Source organism: Rhineura floridana, chromosome 11 (genome assembly GCF_030035675.1).
Source record: "Rhineura floridana isolate rRhiFlo1 chromosome 11, rRhiFlo1.hap2, whole genome shotgun sequence".
NCBI lineage: Eukaryota > Metazoa > Chordata > Lepidosauria > Squamata > Rhineuridae > Rhineura > Rhineura floridana.
Genome location: NC_084490.1, coordinates 49,441,538 through 49,463,692, shown reverse-complemented (window position 1 = coordinate 49,463,692; position 22,155 = coordinate 49,441,538). Strand labels below are relative to the sequence as shown.

Below are 22,155 nucleotides of genomic sequence, written 5' to 3'. Positions count from 1 at the left end.
GCTATGAGTGACGGAGGTAAAAATGACCAAAGACAGTTCCATCAGTCATAATCCTATGGTAAAGGAAGTCCTTTCAAATGTAGATGTTTAGTTTTGCAGAGACAAGTCTTGAACTGGTTAAAATTCTAAAAACAAATATTTGGAGAAAAATAAATGAAAAAAAATAAAGTACTTCAATAGGTGTTTAAATAGTAGCCTAATAGGAATTATCTTTCTTAGAATTCTCTCAACTTCCTCTCATATCTTTAAAATAGTTATAGAAATATATATTTGTTGACAGAATATACTGCTTTGACAGATAGGACAATCATGTGGCCCATCTAGGTCCCTGCTAACATTTATTTCTGAAACTCATCCATGAATAATTTGAATAATCTTTGGGTTGGATTGATGCTGATTTAAGTTTTGATGGATGGGATACTGCAAGACCGCCTCATAACCAATCTCACTTCAATATCAGGCAGGCTTTTCTGTTTAGTCTGTAAACAACCTTCATCTGTGGCTGCTAGGTGGAGATCAAACCGCAAAGAAACTGATTTTTTCCTTAAGCGAGGGTTGTCCTTAAAGAAAGAGCCTTCCCATTCTTTAATCACTTCATCTACTTTCTCTGTCCTGAAACAATAAATTAAATATTATTCTGTACACAGGTATTCATGCAGAACAGACCTTCAAGCTAGGATTTCATAAAGTGATGAAAAATGGCATGACCTGACCACACACGGAGAGATGTTTAGTCATTGAAATGCAGAGGCTGCTTTTAAAACTCTATTCCTCAGAAAACATGTTGGAAGGTTGTAACCTTTCTGCAGCTCTTCTTTTGTAAAATAAAAGGCAGTAAGGTACAAATGAACTGATGCCAAACTAAAATGATCACTCAGGGTTCCTTGGCAATCTGCTATCACTGCCTATTCAGGAGGACAAGGTAGAGAGAAATTCTGTTGAACTAAGCAATCTGCATTATTTAATTAATATATTACTGAGTTTCGAGGCTGTCTTTTGGTACTGATGGTTGTTGCTGTTGTTTTGCAACATACATCTTGATGCTTTTTAACATTTGGGCTGCAATCCTATATGCACTTACTATGGAATAAGCCCCACTGAACACAGTGAGCCATACTTCCAAATAAATAGCCATAGGATTGCATTGCCTGTCAGTCATTGGCCCAGTTTGCACACCATGGTAAATGTCATGTTAATGGTTTACTGCGAACAGGCCAATGTCACCTGCTTTGCTCTTCCTTGATAGCTATGGGAGAAACAAACCATGAACCTTTGCTTTGAATGCAATGCATACGCGAGTGTGATGTGTTTCCCTCAAACTACACTCAATAAGCCAAGAACAAACCTCAGTAGAGTGTAAGATATCCACTCTGGGTAGCCTTGTGTTGTCTGAAAAAAATACAATACAGGGTGCTTGAGTAGAAGCATCCCTACCATGAAGGAAGGTGAGGTGCTGGCTACTTTGAGTGGCAAATGTTGAGCATTGTTAATATTTTCTTCTGCATTTTTCATTAATTGCATTAAAATTGTACAGGAGAACTTTCTGATGGATGGATTGTGTCCCTTGTTGAGGAGGCAGTATTATTGGGCACCAAAAGACCCTAGACTTGACCTGCCTTACAGTATAGTTTCTTACTATTTGTATGTACTCTGTTTTGTTCTGTGTCACTTACTGTATTGTGCCACAAGCCTCTGCACTCTCATTTGCCAGGTTTCCATTTAAGACTGCTTGTTTTGTCAGTATTTCCACTTTTTCAATCTCGTGCATCTTTACTTTGCTTGCTGTATAAATTAAAAAAGAAATGTCAACATACAGAATTTTTATTGTTAAGCAGGAACAGTCACCGATAAATATATAGCTTTACCCCCCTCCCCCAATTAGAAAATGAGAATAGGAGGTTGTGTGTGTAGGAATTCTCTGGCTTGTCCAGATAGCCAATTGGGGGATTAGCAGAGTCATCTTGGATGCAACAGGCTGAACACTGTTGTATAAAATAAATAAATAAAATAAAGTCTCTTTGTGTGACTTACTATATGCGTTGCTACTTCTTTATTTCTTTATTTATGCACGCCTATGTGAAGGGCCACCTATACAAGCTTGCCAGGGCACTATGATTACTTTTGGGGCATAGGCCACATAAGGCAGCTCACATATCGTAAAAACACAATACAATTAAAAACAAAACTAGGCAATTTAAATGATAGTTGTAAAAAGCTATTTAAAAACAGAGGCTAGTTAAAAATAAAACATTTTTCAGCAGATAAAAAAAGCTACACATTCTAAAACTGCTCACAAAATAGAGGCCTAAATTAGGAAAAAGGGGCACAAAATAAAAAGGATCCTAAAACCCACTTAAAGGTTTGGCCTATCTGTACTTTCATGGAGTGGAGTTCTGTAATATCTGGGGGCCAGCACAGAAAAGGTCTCATGTGCTTGCCAATCCAATTGACTGTACAGATGGGTCTACATGCAGGGTTTTGAAGTAATCATAGTGCCCAGGCAAGCTTGTATGGGTGTAAGTGGCCCTTAACAAAACATGGTCTCAAACTGTTTCCAGCTTTAAAGGTCAAAATCAGCACTTTGAGTGCAAATGGTACATGCTGTGACCACCTTGCCCCAACCTACAACTAAGTAGCAGCATTCTGAACCAGCTGACGTTTCCAGAATTGCCATGAATGTCAGAAATTGTTGTTTCTTATTTTTCCATTTGCTTATTGTTTGAACTCCTGTGAGCCCTGATTCAAATTAGATTTGCCTAAATTGTGGACTATCTTTTTATGTTATTGCCTGGTCTTAAGAAAACTCACATGAAGGCAAAATAAATGCTATTCGGCTGGTGGTAGGCTTTTTGTCATCCTTTCTTTCTTGGCATGTAGAATGATGAAACCTTGAAATACAAAGAAGAAGAAACTGTAAGAACGTAGAATGGACCTATTTATGGTTAGAGCCTTCTAAATCAGGTGGCCAGACTTCAGGTTTGTGGGATCTACTTTGTTTTTTTTACTTGAACCCTAAGATTCACCAATCAGAGCTTGTTGCAAAATAATGGCTTAAGGGGGCTGATGTGCACTTAGAATAAAGAAATAGGGTACCTCTGAGCACATACTAAATACAGGAATTTGCTTTCAGTACCAAGTCCAGAACTGAACTCAAAAGTCCTTTCACAAATTTCCTGGTTTCCCCCAAGTGCATTTTGCCAGTAACCTAATTTAGTTTGGGGGAAGTTGTTGCTGCTTTTGGACAATTCAATCAGGAACTTTTGCTGATCTAGTGCAAATAGCCCAGAAATCTACCAGGAGACCTTGATGTACTGTTTGTTCACCTTGGTTCTAAAGAAATAGAAACCATGAACATATGCAATGGGTGAGCTTTGTGGGCTGAGCTAGGGTGCAGATTGATGCTCGTTGCAGTACATATTGTACTTGTTTGGTCTGCAGCACAACAGCTTAAGCCCTCTATCCGTCCAGTGTTGATGCCATACAAGCATATGGAAATCTCCATCGGTGTAGGACTAATCAGGGCTGTTTCTTATGTTGTTTCTTTCCTCTATGGAGGTAATGCCCTGGTTCAGATGTAACATATCTTGCCTTATGAAGCTGAAATATGCAAAAGCCTTGTGCCTGTCTGTACTGGCCCTTTCCTCCTCCCTTTTCAGTTTGCCATGATTGAAAATTTACTAGGTTAATTAATTAGCAATACTTTCCTGTTGTGTCTGAAGTGGGAGACTATAGATTCCTGGATTGGAAAAATGCAGGATCTGAAACCAACTTCAAACTGTAGTTTCAGTTCCTTGGTTTGTCTGAAACCAGCTGTTGTTAACTATAGCTGTTATTAGTAACCATAGTTTTCCGGTTCAGACATAATGGGAAACTATAGTTAATTAACCTAGGAAATCTAAATTCATGGCGTAGTGAGCAGGGAAAGGACGGTGTTGGTATGGACACAAGGCTCAAGTGTATCTTGGGTTAATAAGCCATTGGCCTGGTTCAGATGTAACAACAAACCATAGTTTGTCATTATGAGAATGAACTTGCATGAGCCTCTGGTCTGCATCCTCTCTCCTCTGCACATGATTGGAAATCATAAGCTTCTGCCTTCACTTTTGTATTTACCACTGTTTCCCATTATGTCTGGCTATTGTTAGTTAACTGTGATTCATTTTAATAAACCACAGTTAGCATGAATTGCAGTTCCCTACATTCTCATTTAAAGGAGAATTTTGGATAGTACAAAGTAAAGGCAGAAGCTTTTGAACTCGCCTCACACATGATGGATTGCCTTGAATGAAACATGGCATTAATATTTTCTTATAAATACATGGATTAGGCAATCAGTGAGCTTAGTTTGATCCACTTTCCAGCTAAATCACTTGGATCTGCCATAGTCCTAACCATTTCAAGGCTTTGGCCAGGAAGTGGGATACAAATCTAAGTGAATGAATGAATATAACAACTATTACTAGCCAAAGAACCCAGGTTATATTGCAGGTATGTGAAGACTGTATATAAGTACCTCTTTTCCTCTTTCTCCAGTAGACTGCGGTACGTAGCTATCTCTTGCTCAAGCCGCATCTTAGTGTTTAATAATATTTTGTGTTGCTGGAGCTGTTTTTCCATGCCTTGCTGCACTTCTTGTAGCTCTTTCTCCAGGCCTTCAATCTCTTCTTCTAGATACTTTAGCTGTGTCTGGTATTGCTGTTCTGTGGTGCGCAGAGAATTTTCTAGACCCTTTTCCTATTAAATTAAATTACTGATGAAAATTCCAAAATGTATTTCTGAAGTCCAAGACTATTACAAATAAATAAATTAAGGGATAACTTAAAACACACACGCACAATCAACTTGCCATTTAAATTAAATCCTTGGTAATAAAGTCAGTATTTGCTGGTCACAGCCCTTTACATTCCTTTACTATAAAATTTATATTAAAAATTATATGGGCTGACTGCAGGCATTTGGGTGCTAGGACCATATCACCCATTAGCCTCACGTCTTGCCAGTCACATGACCTTTCCCCTGTTGATTTCCTCCAGCGTCGTCTTCTCACTTTCCCCTCCCCATCTAGGGGACAAGAAAGCAGAGCTAATCATAAATATGCACCTGCTACAAAGTGTAATACCTCTTTTCTCTTGGAAATTCCTAGCAATTTGGAGAGTTCCATGCCAGCACTGGTAGTTCCTAGTTTGCTTATGGGTATAGATGTTCTCCACATTCTTGGGAGCTTTCACATGAAAACCACACATTATAGTGGCGTAATGGGAAATCACCATGGGAAAGGAATCACTCAGGGGCTGTCCATACAGCCTGAGGGCTGTGTTGCCTCATTAGTAACCTTCGAGGGGCCACATGCATGTGGTGGGCAGGGCTAGAAGCAAAGAATGGGCAGAACAATGGATGTGATTCTTACCTTTGTGCAGTAGGCTATTTTCTGGCTGCACAAAAGCCAGCGATTTTTACACACACACACACCCCCTTCATTTAGGCAAGCAACAGGCATTATCACAGTTCAAGAATACATTTCAGGCAGCCAAAAGCAATTGAGGAAGATGTAGAGAAGGGCCAATGAGGGCTGTGGGCTGGGAATGAATGGCAACCTGGGAAGAGTTGTGAGGACCAGATAGAGAAGCCAGGAGGGCCAAATTTGGTCCTTGGAGCTGAGGTTCCCCACTGCTGCCATAAAGGATTTCACACATGTTAGGATTTTGCTCAAGACTCTCACTTCCCATTATAACTACTACTGGATCCCTCCTTTCGTCAGTGCTTTATGATCCCTTCTCCTTCATGTGTACTCGATATATGACAAATTTGATGGATGGTATAATTCAAATAAAGAACAGGTAACTTGTAGACTAGCCTTAATCTCTAGAAAGCAGAGTATTCTGGGATATCTTCACATGACTTGAGGTAAAAAGACTCTGTTCATCTTTAGCATAGTGTATGAGCAGTACAAAAGTAATTAAAATAGGTTACCTTGAAATCACACCACGGACAAGGTGTATTGTGACACAATTGCTATAGAATAAGCTGTTTTAGTAAAACACACCCAAGTGATTTATGCAAGTGTCGCTCTGGGCCCCTACTGGGATGAACAGTGGGATATAAACCTAATAAAGAAATAATAATAATGTGTCACTTGCTACTCGAGGGGAAACATTTTCTATATTTTCCACTTTTTCAAACTTTCTGGCTATATTCTTTAGCAATGTGGGCCTTATAAGAGTTTCCAAACTTGAGAGAGCAATATTTGTTATTAAAACAGCTCTGGGATGTTTAGGTCAAGGCTTTGACTATGTGATTAAAAATGCTGGATTAACAAAGGGTGTATATGGCTGTGTCATGTTATATTTTAAATTATTATGATGCAATGGTGTATTTAAGTTATGTTTATCCTATGTCTTGGACCCCAAGGGTCCCCAGAGTAGCTTCCACTTGCATAAGTTCCATAAAAATGATAAAACAATCAAAATATACATTAATCAAGTACTTTCATAAGGTAATAACCAACAAAGAAGCAAATCAACACAAAAGGTGAAACATACTGAAATCTGGCACGGGAAATACACTGGAATGGGAAAACAGCACTTGGGTAAAGGGCTAAGTGCCCCTTCCCACTGCTTCTGGCTTTTTAAGGTAAAAGAGCTATCAAGCTACCATTATACACATTTGTAGTTTGGCATTAATACATTAGCCTAGTTTTCACATTCACACAATTCCCTCTGTGTTGAAAACATACAAGCACCTAGCACAGTAAAGAGAACAGCTTTAGCCTCATGTTCTAAGTGACATGTTCATTTTCTTTCTGAGAAATCCTTTATTATTATTAATAAAGAATCCTTTGTTTATTTTCATGAGCGAGCATCCTATCTTGTGAGCTCTCACCTGCAACATGAACAGCCCAGACACAGTTTATTACACCTCAATGAGAACTGAGCAATTGTTGTCCCAAGAACAGGAGAGTATGTGGCAACCATTCACATGATATATCTGATTATTTTCCACATTACAGACCCAGTCACATAATCGCACATTAAACTCCCCCTTCCTACACCTTTAATAAAGACAAAAATACTTTTTTTTGCCTCTCTCCTAAAAGTACCAGAACAGTAACCCAGATTTCAAGAGCAAGTGGTTTGTTGTCTCTGCGTTGTGCTTGTGTTTATCAGGAGCTGCCAGAATGTGAGTGTTGCTGCCCCATATGATGAACCACGGAACTGCAAGTGGTGGCTTCTTGGTGAAGTACCTTCAAGCCTAGACGGGCTCCACCCAGACAGGTTGGCCAATGGTAGGGATGGGTCAGAAATTTGGTTTGGTTCTCAAAACAATATGCAAACTGAAACACAACTGTGGTTTGAAATTTGCACTTCAAGATTTGTGATGCACTTGCTAAAGCAAAAAACTGTGTATTAAGGGAATGGGTGCATAAAATGCATTTATTTGTTAAAATAACATACAAAATACATTATATAAAGGAAAATTGCTTGCAAAATGTCTATATTAGGAGAAATGCACATCAAAGTGAATTTTCATTAGTATTTTTTTTAAAATCTCAAACTGATGTGGAAATGCAATGAACTTAAGATAGGAAAACTGAGAGAAACTGAAATCTACATCTTTGTCCATCCCTAGTCATTGGATCCTTCCAAGCAGGTAGGGCATACAGGGCTTCCTGTTCAAGCTAAGCTTTGTTTGACCAAGAAGTCCTTTCTGAGCACTGGAATGTTCCTGTATCCTTGGTTGTTCTTCAGTCCTGATTTCTGGTTTGCCCTTCAGTCCTGCCTCCTGGGACCTCCTTTGGTCCTGACTTGCCCTTTGCCCCGACTCCTGCTGTATTCTTTGAGCCTGCTCCTTGCCTTGTCTTCATCCTGACTCCTGGCTCACCTCAGGCTGCTGTCCATGGCTCAGCCCTACAGCGGTTGAAATGGTGGCTTAAGTATAAAATTAGCTTGGGAACTGTGTGCCCAAGGAAAAGCACAAAGGTAATTTTCCTTCCTCCCCATACAGAGATAATGCAACTGCTTGATCACACTTACCTCAGCACGGAGAGAGTCAATTTCCATCTGCATATGATGCCATTGTTGTCTAGCTTCCTTTAGCTCTGCCCTGGCTGCTTTTAGCACTTCCTCATCTTTGTTCATTCTTTCACTAGTGGCTTCTTCTAGCTGCAAGGAAGCATTTGCAATGTCAGTTCAACATCACCATATGGCATACTTTGCCAACACCTCAACTTGTAATACATAGTGTTACATGTCTTAGTTACATCTTGACTTGACTACTGCAATATGCTCTACATGGGGCTGACGTGCCAAGTTGTGCAGGGGGAAGGGAGAATTCCACCTTGTGGTTTTTCCCATTACAGGGTTGCAAGAACACCTGCACTTGGTTGACTTTCTCTTCTCCTAAAGATACAGGATCAGTCTCAGGGATTGAACCTGGCAACCCTAGTTCTGGTCCAAACCTATGTTTCATTGGAACAAGTGAGAGGGCTTTCTCTGTTCCCATCCAGGCTCCTTTGGAATTTCCTGCCTAGGGTGGTCCATCTTGCCAATTCCTTGTTAGACTCTGTTGGGAAATCCTGGTTCCCTCAGCTTCACTTGTATAAACACAAGTTTAGATATTTGTGCTGCTTTCATTTTCTACTGTCACCAATTCACTCAGAATACTTTCAGAACTTCCTAATAGCTAGTATAGTAGGCTTAGGTGTAAAATGGATATCAACATTAGAGATGGGATGAACCTTTAACTATGATTGTTGAGTTTTTAACTGATACTATGTACACAAGGTAAAGATAGTTGAATACAACCTAAGTCCTACTCAGGATACACCCATTGAAATGAATGAACCTAAGTTAGTCACATCTACTAACTGTAATGGGTCTGCTCTGAGTAGGCCTAAGATTGAATACCATTCACCATTATTTACATTGGGGTCTTCTTGATGATAGTTTCTGAAGACTCAAGAGACACGGTTGCTGACATCAGCCTCTAAGTGGCTTTTACCTCAGGCCAAATTCCCTAAACTCCCACCCCAGCCAAATTTACCCACAACCTAGTCTAGCTACTGGGGACAATTTGCCTCTGTCTCGCAAAGCTCCTCTGGCTGGTCTCCTGGCTGCTTGGGCAGTTTAAAAATGGAAATGGACCACATTCAAGTTGATCCTGTCTTATGGCGACCCTATGAATAGGGTTTTCATGCTAAGCAGTATCCAGAGGTGGTTTACCATTGCCTTCCTCTGAAGCTGAGAGGCAGTGACTGGCCCAAGGTCACCCAGTGAACTTCATGGCTGTGTGGGGATTCAAACCCTGGTCTCCCAGGTTGTAGTCCAACACACTAACCACTACACCACACTGGCTCTTAACCAACTTTAAAAACCTGCATGTGCAACTTTCCTCTGGCAAGACATTTATTTATTTATATTCCACCTTTTTTCCAGGGAGCTCAAGGTGGGTTCATGGTTTTCCTCTTCCTCATTCAATTCCCACAAAACCCGTTCGAAGTAGGTTAGGCTGAGAGACTGTGACTGGCTCAAGGTGATCCAGTGAGCTTCATGGCTGAGTGGGGATTTGAACCCTCATCTCCCAGGTCCTAGTCCAACACTCTTAACTGCTTCACCACACTGGCTTAAAGTAGCTACTGGCAGCAGTAGGCAGGGTAGCCTCTCAGACTAACTCAGGCTCCCTTCACCTGATATTCTCCAAAAATTATTAATCACTGACTAGGTATTAATATTCAGACCTCAGCTTTTCTTTGGTCTTTTCCTCACATCTTCCTCATCAACTTCCTTTCTCCCCCCAACTCAACTGACCATTTTTAAATGACTCCCTCACTGACAATTACCTTCCAACTGACTAAAATCTCCAGCCAATCAGAGTCCACTATCACCCAGACCAATCAGAATGGATTTACCTGATCCAGGCCTCGCCTAATAAATTCCCCAAGGGTTCATCTCCCTTTCCCCTTTCAGAACTTGTCACCAAGCAGCTACAGTAGGGCCCCGCTTATACATCAGGTTCCGTTCCGGACCCCCGCCGTAAAGCGGAAATCGCCGCAAGGCACAACCCCATTGACTTTAATGGGGCGCATTGCGTGTAGGGTTGCCATATTCCAGTTCCACAAATCTGGGCAGGTTAATTTGCATATTTAAAGTATTTGCATATTATGCAAAATATTTGCATATTATTTGCATATTGTGCATATTATTTGCATATTAAAATTTGGATTGTCCAGTTGTTTTGTTTTTGTGCCTAGGAATTACCACCAAAAACTGGGAAAGATGTGAGAAATCTTTTTTTTTAAAGCAACATTTTCAGCCTTAAATGCCTAGACTCTAGTTTCCAACACTAGGGAGTATTTATTGATTGATTAAGAGAATTTATATCCTGCCCTTTTGCTGTTAAAAACAGAGCTCATCACAGCTTACAAATATAATAAAAACAATAAAAATACACAATCAATATAAAAACATAATAAAAACACAAAATAGCAACAAACATAAAGTAAGTCAGGGCAGCAGTACGGTTAACCATATACGATATATTTCAGAGATGTGGTGGGTGGAGAAAAACAAGCAGCCAAAATGTTAGGAAAAGGAGTCTTTCACACCACATGCTCAGTTCTAAATACTGTTGCAGCAAGTTTTACAAGTTCCTCCAGTATTCCACTGGTGCAGGCACTCAGACATTCAAAGTATTTGTATGTTTCTTAGGTTTTATAAAAGCAGAGCTTTGCTTAACTCAAAATTTCTTTTCCCTTTGATCAACCACATCTACACAGGTTCCACCTCCATACTCAAAATGAAACTGGGCCTGGAAGTATGCAACAACTCCACACATACCTTGCGAATTAGATTACCAATGCCAGGATGTCTGTCTTATCAACTACTCTCCTGCTCCCCCCCCCCACCGGGCATCATGAAAGACCCAGTCCTGGGCTCAGAAAGAAAATAAATATCTGGTCCTCTTCAAAGTATTGATAAGCCTCTTGTTTTAATTGAAATAATAATTATAAATTCTTGTTCTTATCACTAATGGGAGTTAATTATCTTGCATATGCTGCTGTTGCTTCTATAGCTGTAACGGAGTGAGGTTAAAGATAAGTGAAATGCAAATAGGAAAAAAAAACACAGAAGGCAGTAACACTTTCCTAAATGTAATACCATACCAACCACAACAAGATTCCTATGAGTAAGGCAAAAAACTAAGCATCTCACAACCAGTCAGGATTCCTAACCAAAAACCAAAAATATGATAAATGAAGAAATATTTATATAAGCATGACTATCAAATATATTTATTATTTACACAAACTGTAAAGATATTTATAGTGCAATCCTAAGTTTATTTATTCAGAAGCAAGTCCCAGCGTATTCAGTGGGGCTTACTCAAACAGGGACAGAACTGCAACCTCAAGTGATAAGCAACTTCATTCACACAACCCAAAGTTCCGAATCATGCCACTTTACGCTGTTTTGTAACTGTTTATACTTGTTTTTATGGTTATTGGATTTTAAATTGCTTTATTTCTTGTTGTGAGCTGCCTTGGTTTCCAACCCTACCTCACAGGGGTGCACACGCACACACTGCAGATGTATAAATACATACAGCCCATATAATAGTTTATTGTCAAACCAGTTGGTTATTGCAGAAAAATCAGTATTAGTTTTTAAAAAAATCAGTATTACTTTCCTACAGAATAAAAACTGTAATACCTAAGTAAGCCCTGCCTACTTGCTTTAAAATTGGACTGGAGACAGAAAGAGTTAGAACACAAACACAATTCTTTTTTACATTCACTCCAAAGCCCCATTGATTTTGAGCACATTCATAACCATGTCTACTCAAAAGTAAGTCCTATTGAATTCAATGGGATTTACTCTGGGCATATGGGATTAGCATGCTTTTACCCCCACAAAAGCAAGTATTGGGAAGGTTTTGAAAACACTGCCCAGGATCTGACTCCTGCACACAAGAGGAAAAGAAACTGAAATGTATATACTTACCCAATTTATGAGATTTCAGATAAACAGGGGGGGAAACCACCATTTTGTTTTCTAGACACTGCCTCAGGTGAATGAAACTGAAACACAATCCCTGATTGGCTGCAATGCTGAACGGGCGGGGTTAAAGCTACGAAGTGCTATAGTACTACTGTTTAAAGAAAGATTTAACAGTCGGGGGTGGCTGACGTTTTTATGTGTATCTCGAGAACCGGACCACCTAGAAACTTAATTATTTTTTTAAAAAAGCTGAGAATCCGGGCCACCTAAAGGGCTAGCCAGGCGCCGGGTGGCATGCATAGAATCCGGGTAAAACCCAGCTAACCGGGCAATATGGCAACCCTAATTGTGTGAAAATGCCGCAAAATGCCGCAAAAGCGGCAAAATTGGCTTTTAAAGAGGGGGAGGAAAGCCGCCGCATTAGCGGAATGCCAGGAAGCGGAGCACCGGGAAGCAGGACCCTACTGTACTGCTAAACAGGCCGGCAACATAGTAACTGTACAAGGCCTCAAACTCTGAAGGTCACATAGGTCACAGAATATTTTTCCTTCAGAACACACACACAACGAGAGAGAGCATTTCTCCCCAGACTTCCACCACAAAACCTTCCTGTTCATGAACTGGTTTGGCATTTACAGGTGTAACTATAGTGCTTAACCTAATTATATTTAGTCCAGAATTCTTCTAGCAGAGTGAGTCATTTCTATGGATTTGTATTATATTGTAATGCTGCTACTGCCACCTTGTTTTTATCAGCCATTCTGAACCTTTGGGTCGTCAGATGTTGCTGGACTACAATTCCCATCATTCCTGACCATAGGCCATGCTGGTTGGGGCTGATGGGAGTTGTAGTCTAACAACATCTGGGGACCCAAAGGTTGGGAAAGGCTGTGCTAGATCATCATTCAGGGTGGTGGTGGTTGTATTTTGTTATTCTCCTGGTAGCAGCCTTGGACAGTATGAGGAAAGGTGAGATAAATACCTTTAACATTAGTACTTGAGAGTTTTTGAGAGGCTTTTGTGGGGAAGAGAGTGAGAAATTGAAGTCATCTTAATCAAGGAGTCTAAGGAAGGCTTAAAACACCTCATCTTAAGCAAGGAGTCTAAGGAAGGCTTAAAACTCCAACCCTCAGAGCCATTCTTGATGTGTCACCAACATCATTTATTATTTATTCATTTATTACTTTTACTCTCTTCTTTGCTCCAAGGAGGTCAACACTGCTAGGTAGTTTAGACCTAAGAATGACTGGCACTAGGACATCCAGCGAGTTTCATAGCTGAGCAGGGATTTGAACTAGGTGTTCCTGTTCCTAGTCTGATGTTCTAAACTGCACTGCTTTTTAGTGACTATCATTATCGCAGTGCTGAAGTGGGATAGTTTTGAAGGAAGTGGGCTGGTTTCACAGTGGAGAAAAAAAGAATGGTTAGGCCAGACTCTTACTATGTCTGCCTGAAAAGAAGTGGGCTGGTTACTGGTCTGTCTGAGAAGAAGAGGGATGTCACTCCACCCCATCCCACTCTACATTGCGCACAGGACATGATATCAGAAGTGATTTGCTGCCTACAGACTGAGAGCTCAGAAGCAAAATACTAGATGTAAAAAGGGCCCTAGTGCTCTATAAGAGGGCCTCATTTACCCCTCCTCATAAACTGAATTGTTAGGAGAAAACAGATTTATAGACTGTTGCAAACAGCCTCCATTCCTATCCTTCATTGCAAGGAGAGAAAACTTGTGGCCCTCCAGATGTTGTTGGACTACAACTCCCATAATTCCTGATCATTGATTGTGGTAGCTGGGGCTGATGATAGATCCAGTGTCTTCAGGTGTCAGAATGCTAATTACTCTGGGCCACAGTATTCCATATTGCTTATAAGGGGTTGTTCTAAACTTTAAGTTTGACATGGGGGTGGAAGCCAATACTCCACCTGCATACCATCTGAAGTGAGTACTAGGTAGTAAACAGATCAGCAAGCCTGATGTTGCCCTTGTATCTAATGGTGGCTACTGTCGATAGTCAGCAGCTGTAGGCAGATGTAAGGCTGGTCTTCAGTTTTTCATTCACTGCACCACCTATTATGCCAATGCTAGACCAAGATGCCTTCATGCAGCTCAACCTGATATGTGCAAAATAAGCACACTGTAGCGCAAAGAACAAAATAGAATTGATTGCATAATACACTGAAGCCTTTTGGAGACTTGGCAAGTTTCATGGGGCACATTTTCACAGATCCAGAGGTAAGATTACTATATGGTATATTATTTGCTTATTTATAGTGCCATCTATGTACCATTTTACTTCATAAAGAAGAGGTAGGACAGGTCCCTACCCTAAGGGTCTTACAATCTAAAATAGACACAGGACACAGGCACAAGAAAGGGAGGACAGGGAAATGGAGCATGGGTAAACGGGAAGAATATGCATTTATGTCAATTAATTTTTTACATGTACATCAAATTACATGTACTTTGGCTTGGTTACAATGGGTACTAGGGGGAAGATGCAAGGACTTCCCAGAAAATCATTGGCAATCACTCGTGGCCAAGTAAGATTTTCTTCCAGGGTAAGGTCTTTAACAGTGGGTCCGTAAGTGACTGTGGAGGCCAATTCTGGATCCACACAGCCTCCTACAGTGAGGACATAGGTTTCCAGATGGAAGGTGGTCACGATGAGGATTTGCTTGACGTACCTTCCGCTTAGCTTGTTTGTCCCTTTCACCCTGTACTCTTCAAAGTCCATAGCACCTTTGATAATGGCCGACCTCCAATTGGGACGCTCATGGGCCAAAGCTTCCCAGTTCTCAATGCTCATGTTACATTTTTTTAGAGTAGCTTTTAAGAACATCTTTAAACCTCTTTTGCTGTCCACCGATATTCCGTTTTCCATCCTTGTTGGGAGTAAAGTAGCTGCTTTGGAAGACGGTGATCAGGCATTCGAACAACATGGCCGGTCCAGCGAAGTTGATGTTGGAGGATCATTGTTTCAACACTGGTGGTCTTTGCTTCTTCCAATACGCTAACATTAGTCAGCCTATCTTCCCAAGTAATTTGCAAAATTTTCCGGAGGCAGTATTGGTGGAATCGTTCAAGAAGCTGGGAATGGTGTTTATAGATGGTCCACGTTTCACAGGCGTACAGTAAGGTCGGTAGTACAATGGCTTTGTAAATAAGCATTTTGGTCTCCCTGCAAATATCCCGATCCTCGAACACTCTATGCTTCATTCGGGAAAATGCGGCACTCACAGAGCTCAGACGATGCTGAATTTCAGCATTGATGTCAGCTTTTACAGAGAGATGGCTGCCAAGATAAGAAAAGTGATCGACATTCTCCAGCATCGCACCATTAAGCTGGATTGATGGTGCTACAGAGGGATTGGTTCACACCTGCTGATGAAGCACTTTGGTTTTTTTGATGTTAAGCGAGAGGCCAAGCTTTTCATATGCTTCTGCAAAGACATTTAGGATAGTTTGAAGATCTTCCTCTGAATGTGCGGAGACTACATTATCATCGGCATATTGAAGTTCTACAACAGAGGTTGTAATTACCTTACTTTTTGCTTTCAGCCTACTGAGATTAAAAAGCTTTCCATCTGTTCGATGTGTGATTTCCACGCCAGTGGGAAGTTTCCCCTCAACAAGGTGTAGAATCATGGCGATGAAAGTAGCAAATAAGGTCAGAGCAATGACACATCCCTGTTTGACGCCTGATCCCACTTTGAACGGATCACTTTGAGAGCCATTGTTACCAAAATTGTCGCTGTCATGGAGGAGTCGCAAAATATTCACAAATTTATGAAGGCATCCAATTTTCAGGATGGTTCAGAGAGCAGTTCGATTTACAGTATCAAAGGCCTTAGTCAGATCAATAAACGCCATATACAGAGGTTGGTTTTGCTCCCTGCATTTTTCTTGAAGCTGTCGTGCTGTGAAGATCATGTCCATTGTCCCCCTGGAAGGGCAGAAACCATTTTGGGATTCAGGGAGGATGTCTTCTGAGATAGGTAGGAGGCAATTTTCGAGGATCCTTGCAAGGATTTTACCTGTGGTAGCTAGAAGAGAGATGCTTTGCTAGTTCCCACAATCTGTTCTATCACCCTTCTTGAAAAGAGTGATAATTATGGCATCCCTAAAGTCTTCTGGGATCTCCTCCCTCATCCAGATTTTTTCGATGAGCTTCTGAAGTTGTGTAAATTCAGGCCCACCTTCTTTAAAGACTTCAGCAGGAATCCCATCAGGTCCACTAGCTTTTTTATTCTTCATTTGATTGATGGCTTTACTGACTTCATCCAAATTAGGGGATACTGCAAGCTCATCTCTAATTTGTTGTTGTGGGATTTGCGAGAAGATCTCACCAGCCACATAAGAGTTACGATTAAGAAGGTCGTGGTAATGCTTTTCCCAACGCAGTGCAATAGATTCTTTATCCTTTAGAAGTTTGGTACCATCTATTGAACATAAGGGGTTTGTACCATAATTTGTTGGCCCATAGATGGCCTTTGTGGCATTAAAAAAGCCCCGTGCATCATGAGCATCTGCAAAGTGCTGGATTTCTTGAGCTTTCTTTATCCACCAGGCGTTCTTAAGTTCTCTAGTTCTTCTTTGGACCTCAGCCTTTGCACTGGCATAGATGTTTTTCTTAGCAGCACAGTTAATGTCTTTTTGCCATATCTGGAAGGCTTTCCTTTTCTTGTCAATGATATGTTCAATCTCACTATCATTAATGTGCTTTGGGCTCACTGACTTAAGAAATCACTGAAGCCTCTCAAGAAAGTAGGAATTACTGTCAGAATGTTTGCTCCATGAATCAGTAGCTTGGATATCACTGAGAAGAAAACTGACAAGCAGTTTGAATCCCTGAGTGCTCAGTAAGGCCATACTTCACCAAAACTACTCCATTCCAACAACAGACTACATGAGGCATCTGCTAACTTGTGTACTTTCAACACCTCATGGGGCAGTTACGAATTACTTCATCTCCCTTTTTGAATCAAATCAAAACAGAGAAGTGTTTCAACAATTCTGACAAAATACACTGCAGACTTCTAGACATCAAATATATGGGTACTCTCTCAGTACAAGGGGGCAACCTCGGAGACAGTTATGTTGAGGCAATAGCAAACATAACACACAAACATACACTGATACTTTTGGGGATGATCAGATTCTTTGCACAATATACCCCAAGCAAGAATGCTTGATGGCTCCACTTCAACAATTACTATGTGACAATATAACTGGGCAGTGGTCAGCAGAACAGGCATTACTTTGGCTAAAGGCAACACTGCATCATGTATCATTTGTCAGATCCTATGGACCCAGTAAACTGATCTTCATACAAGCTAATGCCAAAGATCAAAGATCTTAGAGCTTGTATATTCCAAGATGGAAAACCAGTTCCCTATCCATCACAAACACTTACAGAACCTATAGAAGACAAAGCACAGAATTATGCTCAAATTGAGAGAGAGTGGGGCGTGGAATGTGGGGTGAAGGAAGAAGCAGTTATGTGACAGTGAAAAGGTATTGTAGACAATTCAGAGATGAAGATTCTGCATGAAGGAAACAGCATGCCAAAATTTTGGGTTCATCATGAATCCTTCATAAAAGTAACACACATTAGAATATAGTTTTTCCAAACCCTGTTAGCAGGGAATTTCAGTGCTCTGACTTAAAAAAACTGTATCTGAGAAGCAGAGTCTAGCCTGTAAAAACTCACACCACAAAAATGTAAGTCTTTTTAAGGTGCTATAGGACTTGTGCATTACAATAAATGTAATTACAAAAAAAGAAGAAAAGGAGCAGAAACTGATGAGTGGTGGGTTTTTTTTTTAGGGGGGTAATTACATATCTTGGCAGGGAATTAAAATAGGCTCCTGGCTAAAAGCTGCACGTTCCCCATCTTTGTACTAGAACAGTCTTTCCCAACCTTTGCCACCCTGGGCTCCTGCTGGAAGGAAGGGCGGGATATAAATCAAAAAATAAATGAATGAATCTTTGGGCCCTCAGATGTTTCTGGACTACAATTCCCATCATTCCTGGCCAGAGGCCATGCTAGCTGAGGCTGATGGGAGATGTAGTTCAACAACATCTGGGGATCCAAAGATTGTGAAAGGCTGTACTAGAACATGTGACCAAAGTATAACATTTGAGCCCTTAAAAAGAATAAGTAAATTATTTGTAGGATAAAAAAATTAGCCTTACAGTGTAGAAAGGAAAAATATCATCTTAATGTCATTAAATGGATTACAGATTAAGGGGTGTTTTTTAAAAAATGTGATTATTAACCTAGGTAAAGCATGAGTTACTAATAAGGAATTTTAATCAATCTGATGGAGCTGATACTTGGTTGAAAATGCATGTAAACATTGCTTAAACATTATATGGGAATTTGACTTCATAGCCGGCTGGTAAATATAATTTGTTGGCTACCAAGCCTAGACATAATTTGTGGATTTCTGTTCACACCTGTTTCTGAGTTAATAATTTTCCAGATACCTAGCTTTGTGCCTTCTGGACTAATCCGCATACTCTGTCATTATCAGATTACAAATTGTCTTTGCATGACACATCCTCAAAGAACTGGTGAGTGACTACAGGTACAACAGATGTTATCTAAGGTCTGGTTGTGCACAGTTCACAGCAGATGCAAAACAGATTAACACGCTAGAGTGGGCACTTAGGCATTTCAAAAAAAATAAGAAAAGCATCATCCCAAAAGAGGCCAAAGATTTGCATGATATTTACATATGCAACTAATTAATATGGGTGGAAAGTTAGAAATAATTACTACAATTTAAACAGGAATATGACATACATGACATGAGGAAGATTGTGACCAGGTGACCTGTGTGGTTGCGCAATCTGGTACAGTAGGGCCCCGCTTATACGGTGGGTTCCGTTCCAGACCCCCGCCATAAAGCGGAAAACGCCGTAAAGCGGAACCCTATTCACTATAATGGGCCGTGTCGCGTGAAAATGACGCGAAAACGGTGCAAAATGTCGCAAAAGAGAAACGCCTTAAAGCGGAACGCCATAAAACGGGGCCCTACTGTATTCAGTTGATGGGCAACGTCAAAGCTCCCACTTCCCTTTCTTATGGTTCTTTATATTTAACTAGATTTGGACTGGACTACCCTTCAAATAAAGGACTCATTCAAATAGAGGGCTGTCCTCTGTAAAGAAGGACACATGGTCACCCTATCATGCATATAGAGGGGAGGAAGACATTCAGTTCAGTTTGCATTTAAAGGTGGATCTACCTAATTGGCACTTTCCAAAACAATATGAGAACCAAAATACAGCCATCCTTTGAAATTTGCACTTCTCGAAATTTTGCAGTGAAGTTCTCCAGGCAAATAATGTGTAGAAAATGCGTGTAACATGTGCATAAAAATGCATATATTAGTGAAAGTAACATACAGAAATGCATTGCATTAAGGGAAATTGTTTTGCAAAAATGTCTATATTAGGCAAATATTGCATACAAATGTATTAGGAGATATGCTAATGAATATGCTGATGAATTTTTTAAAAATGCAAACTGATGTGGAAGTGTGGAGAACTGAATTTAAGGCTGAAAATATGTGAAACTGAAAGAACCCAAAATTGATAGATTTGTCCGTCCCTACACAGAGGACATCAGAAGAACCAAGAATAGAGGAATAGAAAGAACCACAAAGTAATCACTACTAACCATTTCAGCCAGAGAACCACTCACCACAGTCTACACCAGTGGTTCTCAAACTTTTTTGGTTTGCGGCGCACTGTAAAACATATAAAAATTTTCTGGCGCACTTCGTGTACAAAATTAAAAATATATTAATATATTTTAAACTATGAATAAAAGTAAACTATAGAAAACTATTATTTACCCTATACAAATGGGTTTCTTCTCATTTTTAAAATATACTTTCATAATAGTTGAGGCACACCTAGCCACCTCTTAAGGTGCACCAGTGTGCCTGGGCGCACCGTTTGAGAATCACTGGTCTACACCCACATTTCCACAGCCTCAGAAACCAAATGCTCAAGAAGTGGATGACATATACTGAATGCTATAGAGACCTGTATGAAAACTTTAATCAGGATTAATCACTGATTAAATGCAAGGATCAAGGTCAAGGGCCAGAAACAGACTTACATAAATAAGCATGCTGCTGAAGTGACTATCACTGCTCAGCATGTTAACAGTAGATAGGTACAGTATTAAGAACCAGTAGCACAGTAAACTCTTAATAGTTACCTGTCATCAAGCTCAGCAATCTTATCAGCAAAGGCAACTAATCTCTGTGTCTCAAATGTCCTATAAAATTTGGGGACAGAGTATGACCCTAGTGTGAAGAAGCGCTATTTAAGGCATGGTTTAAAGGTTAAGAATAGTATCTTGATTTGGGCTTGAAAGCGAACTAGTAGTGCGTACAATTCTTGCAAGATTGGTGGAATATGCTCTTGCTTCCCCACTCTTGCCAGGAGATGATAGAAGTCAGAAAAGATTTGAGTAGAGATCTTACTTTATAAACCATAGGCAGCTTTCCTACCTGTACCCCATGGGTGGGGAACCTCAGGCCTGAGGTCCAAATGGAGTCCCCTGGCTTCTCTAATTGGCTCTTAGGTCTTGGCTTAGGCTACACCCCTCCCTAGGCCACACCTCACTGGCATTGCTCCACACTCTCCTTGAGGGCATTTGCATGTCAAAGAACTATGATAATGCCTCTTGCCTGCCTGGGTGGAGAGAGGTGTGGGGGGAACTGTGCATAGAAACTTCTGACTGAATGTAGCTTACGGTGCAAAGGTTAAAATCACATATATTGCACCACCCACTTTTGCCTCTGGCCCCACCCACTACTGACATGCACCCCCTAGAAGGCTGCGCATGAGGGAATGTGGCCCTTGGGCTGGAAAAGGTTTCCCAACCCTGTCCTGTTTCCAGCTTTTCCATTGACCAAGGTGCCATTGGTATCTTATGGACATGTATTTCCACAATACAAAAGGATATGTAAACCTAGTTTTAAATGATGAAGTATGCGGCTATCAATGATTCACATACATGTTGCACAGAGTAGGGGTGTGTGTAATGCACTGGCTAGTGAGTTGGGTTGGGATGTAGAGGACCCAGGGCCAAGTCCCTGCTCTGCTGAGAATCTCGCTGTATGAGCTTCTGGCAAGTTACTGTCTCTAGGCCTAACCTAGCAGACTGCTGTAAGGGCAAGATGAGAGAGATGTAACCTGACCCCCAGCCTCTTGGGATAGGATTTGAAAGATATTGGAACAAACAAACAGTATCAGCCTACTGTAGAGGCAAGCCATCTGTAAGATAATAAAGGATCACTCATTCAGAAATAAAAATGACCAAGATCAGCCTCCATCCAGGTTTAATATCTTGGTTTATGATGTGTACGGTAGTTGGACTAGTCATCCAGTTGTGATTCCCAGATATTTATTTTTGTGTGAATTTTTAATGGTGTCATGGTGACCGTGTAACCTCTAAGAAATATGAGACTCGAAACAAGCAAAGCAAAGATTGCAGAATACTATGACACCAGTTTTTGTCTTCCAGGGAACACCATGCATATTACCATGAGGGTAAAACGCAGGCTCCCACAATCCAGAAATCTTAACCCACCTTAAAATGGCTTCTATGCACCATTGCTAAATGCTTACTTTGTTTTTTCCGGTAAGAGAATCAGTTCAAAATGAACAACAGAACTATTGCATTTGGAGGGAGGAGGAGGAGAGGGGGAAATCATTCTATTTAGACAAGTATCTGGACACAAGGTGACACAACTCTACCTTAGCGTGCTTTTTATACACCTTCACATATTTCCCCCCAGTTTCTTAATCAAGACACACTGCAGTATGAGAGGAGGAAAAAACCTAATTCCCTTCCCCAATAAAATGCTGCATTGAAAAGGAAATACTGTACCTCACAGAGGCTGAGAGAGGAACTGAGTAGACAGTGGATTGTCTCCTTATTCAGGTAGGTGTCTGTCTATATATAATCATTACCTGGGTCCCTGCTGAGAGGATGGTCTCTATCTGACTTCTGGTGATGAGCGTTTCATACTTTGCCCTGATCTCATTGAGGAGCTGGGACAGTTCCATGCTGCTCCCATCCTCCACCTTGGCTAACTGAACCTTATTGATAGGGCGAGAAGGCTGCAGCAG

General features: G+C 40.7%; 1 protein-coding gene and 1 long non-coding RNA gene across 5 annotated transcripts in view; one reads left to right on the top strand and one right to left on the bottom strand.

Annotated features, from left to right (window-relative positions):
• LOC133367220 (uncharacterized) overlaps positions 1 to 10,914 on the top strand; it is a 30,479-nt gene extending 19,565 nt beyond the window's left edge. The window contains exons 3-5 of one of the 3 annotated variants that reach the window (XR_009758547.1): positions 2,878 to 2,976; positions 7,164 to 7,271; positions 10,772 to 10,914. This is a non-coding gene — a long non-coding RNA (uncharacterized LOC133367220). Of the gene's footprint in view, positions 1 to 2,877; positions 2,977 to 7,163; positions 7,283 to 10,771 lie in introns of all 3 variants that reach the window. The other 2 variants (XR_009758546.1, XR_009758548.1) reach the window with 2 other exon arrangements.
• KRT222 (keratin 222) lies at positions 133 to 22,155 on the bottom strand. Of its 2 annotated transcripts, none has more exons than XM_061591176.1 (6): positions 21,997 to 22,155; positions 8,031 to 8,159; positions 4,514 to 4,734; positions 2,809 to 2,888; positions 1,674 to 1,782; positions 133 to 612 (listed from the first exon to the last, which is right to left on the bottom strand). In XM_061591176.1, exons 1-6 carry the CDS (start codon positions 22,090 to 22,092, stop codon positions 399 to 401), a joined length of 849 nt encoding a protein of 282 aa, XP_061447160.1. In that variant the 5' UTR covers positions 22,093 to 22,155; the 3' UTR covers positions 133 to 398. The 2 variants fall into 2 exon arrangements, with proteins under 2 accessions (XP_061447160.1, XP_061447161.1); XM_061591177.1 differs by lacking the exon at positions 21,997 to 22,155 and adding an exon at positions 21,914 to 21,967.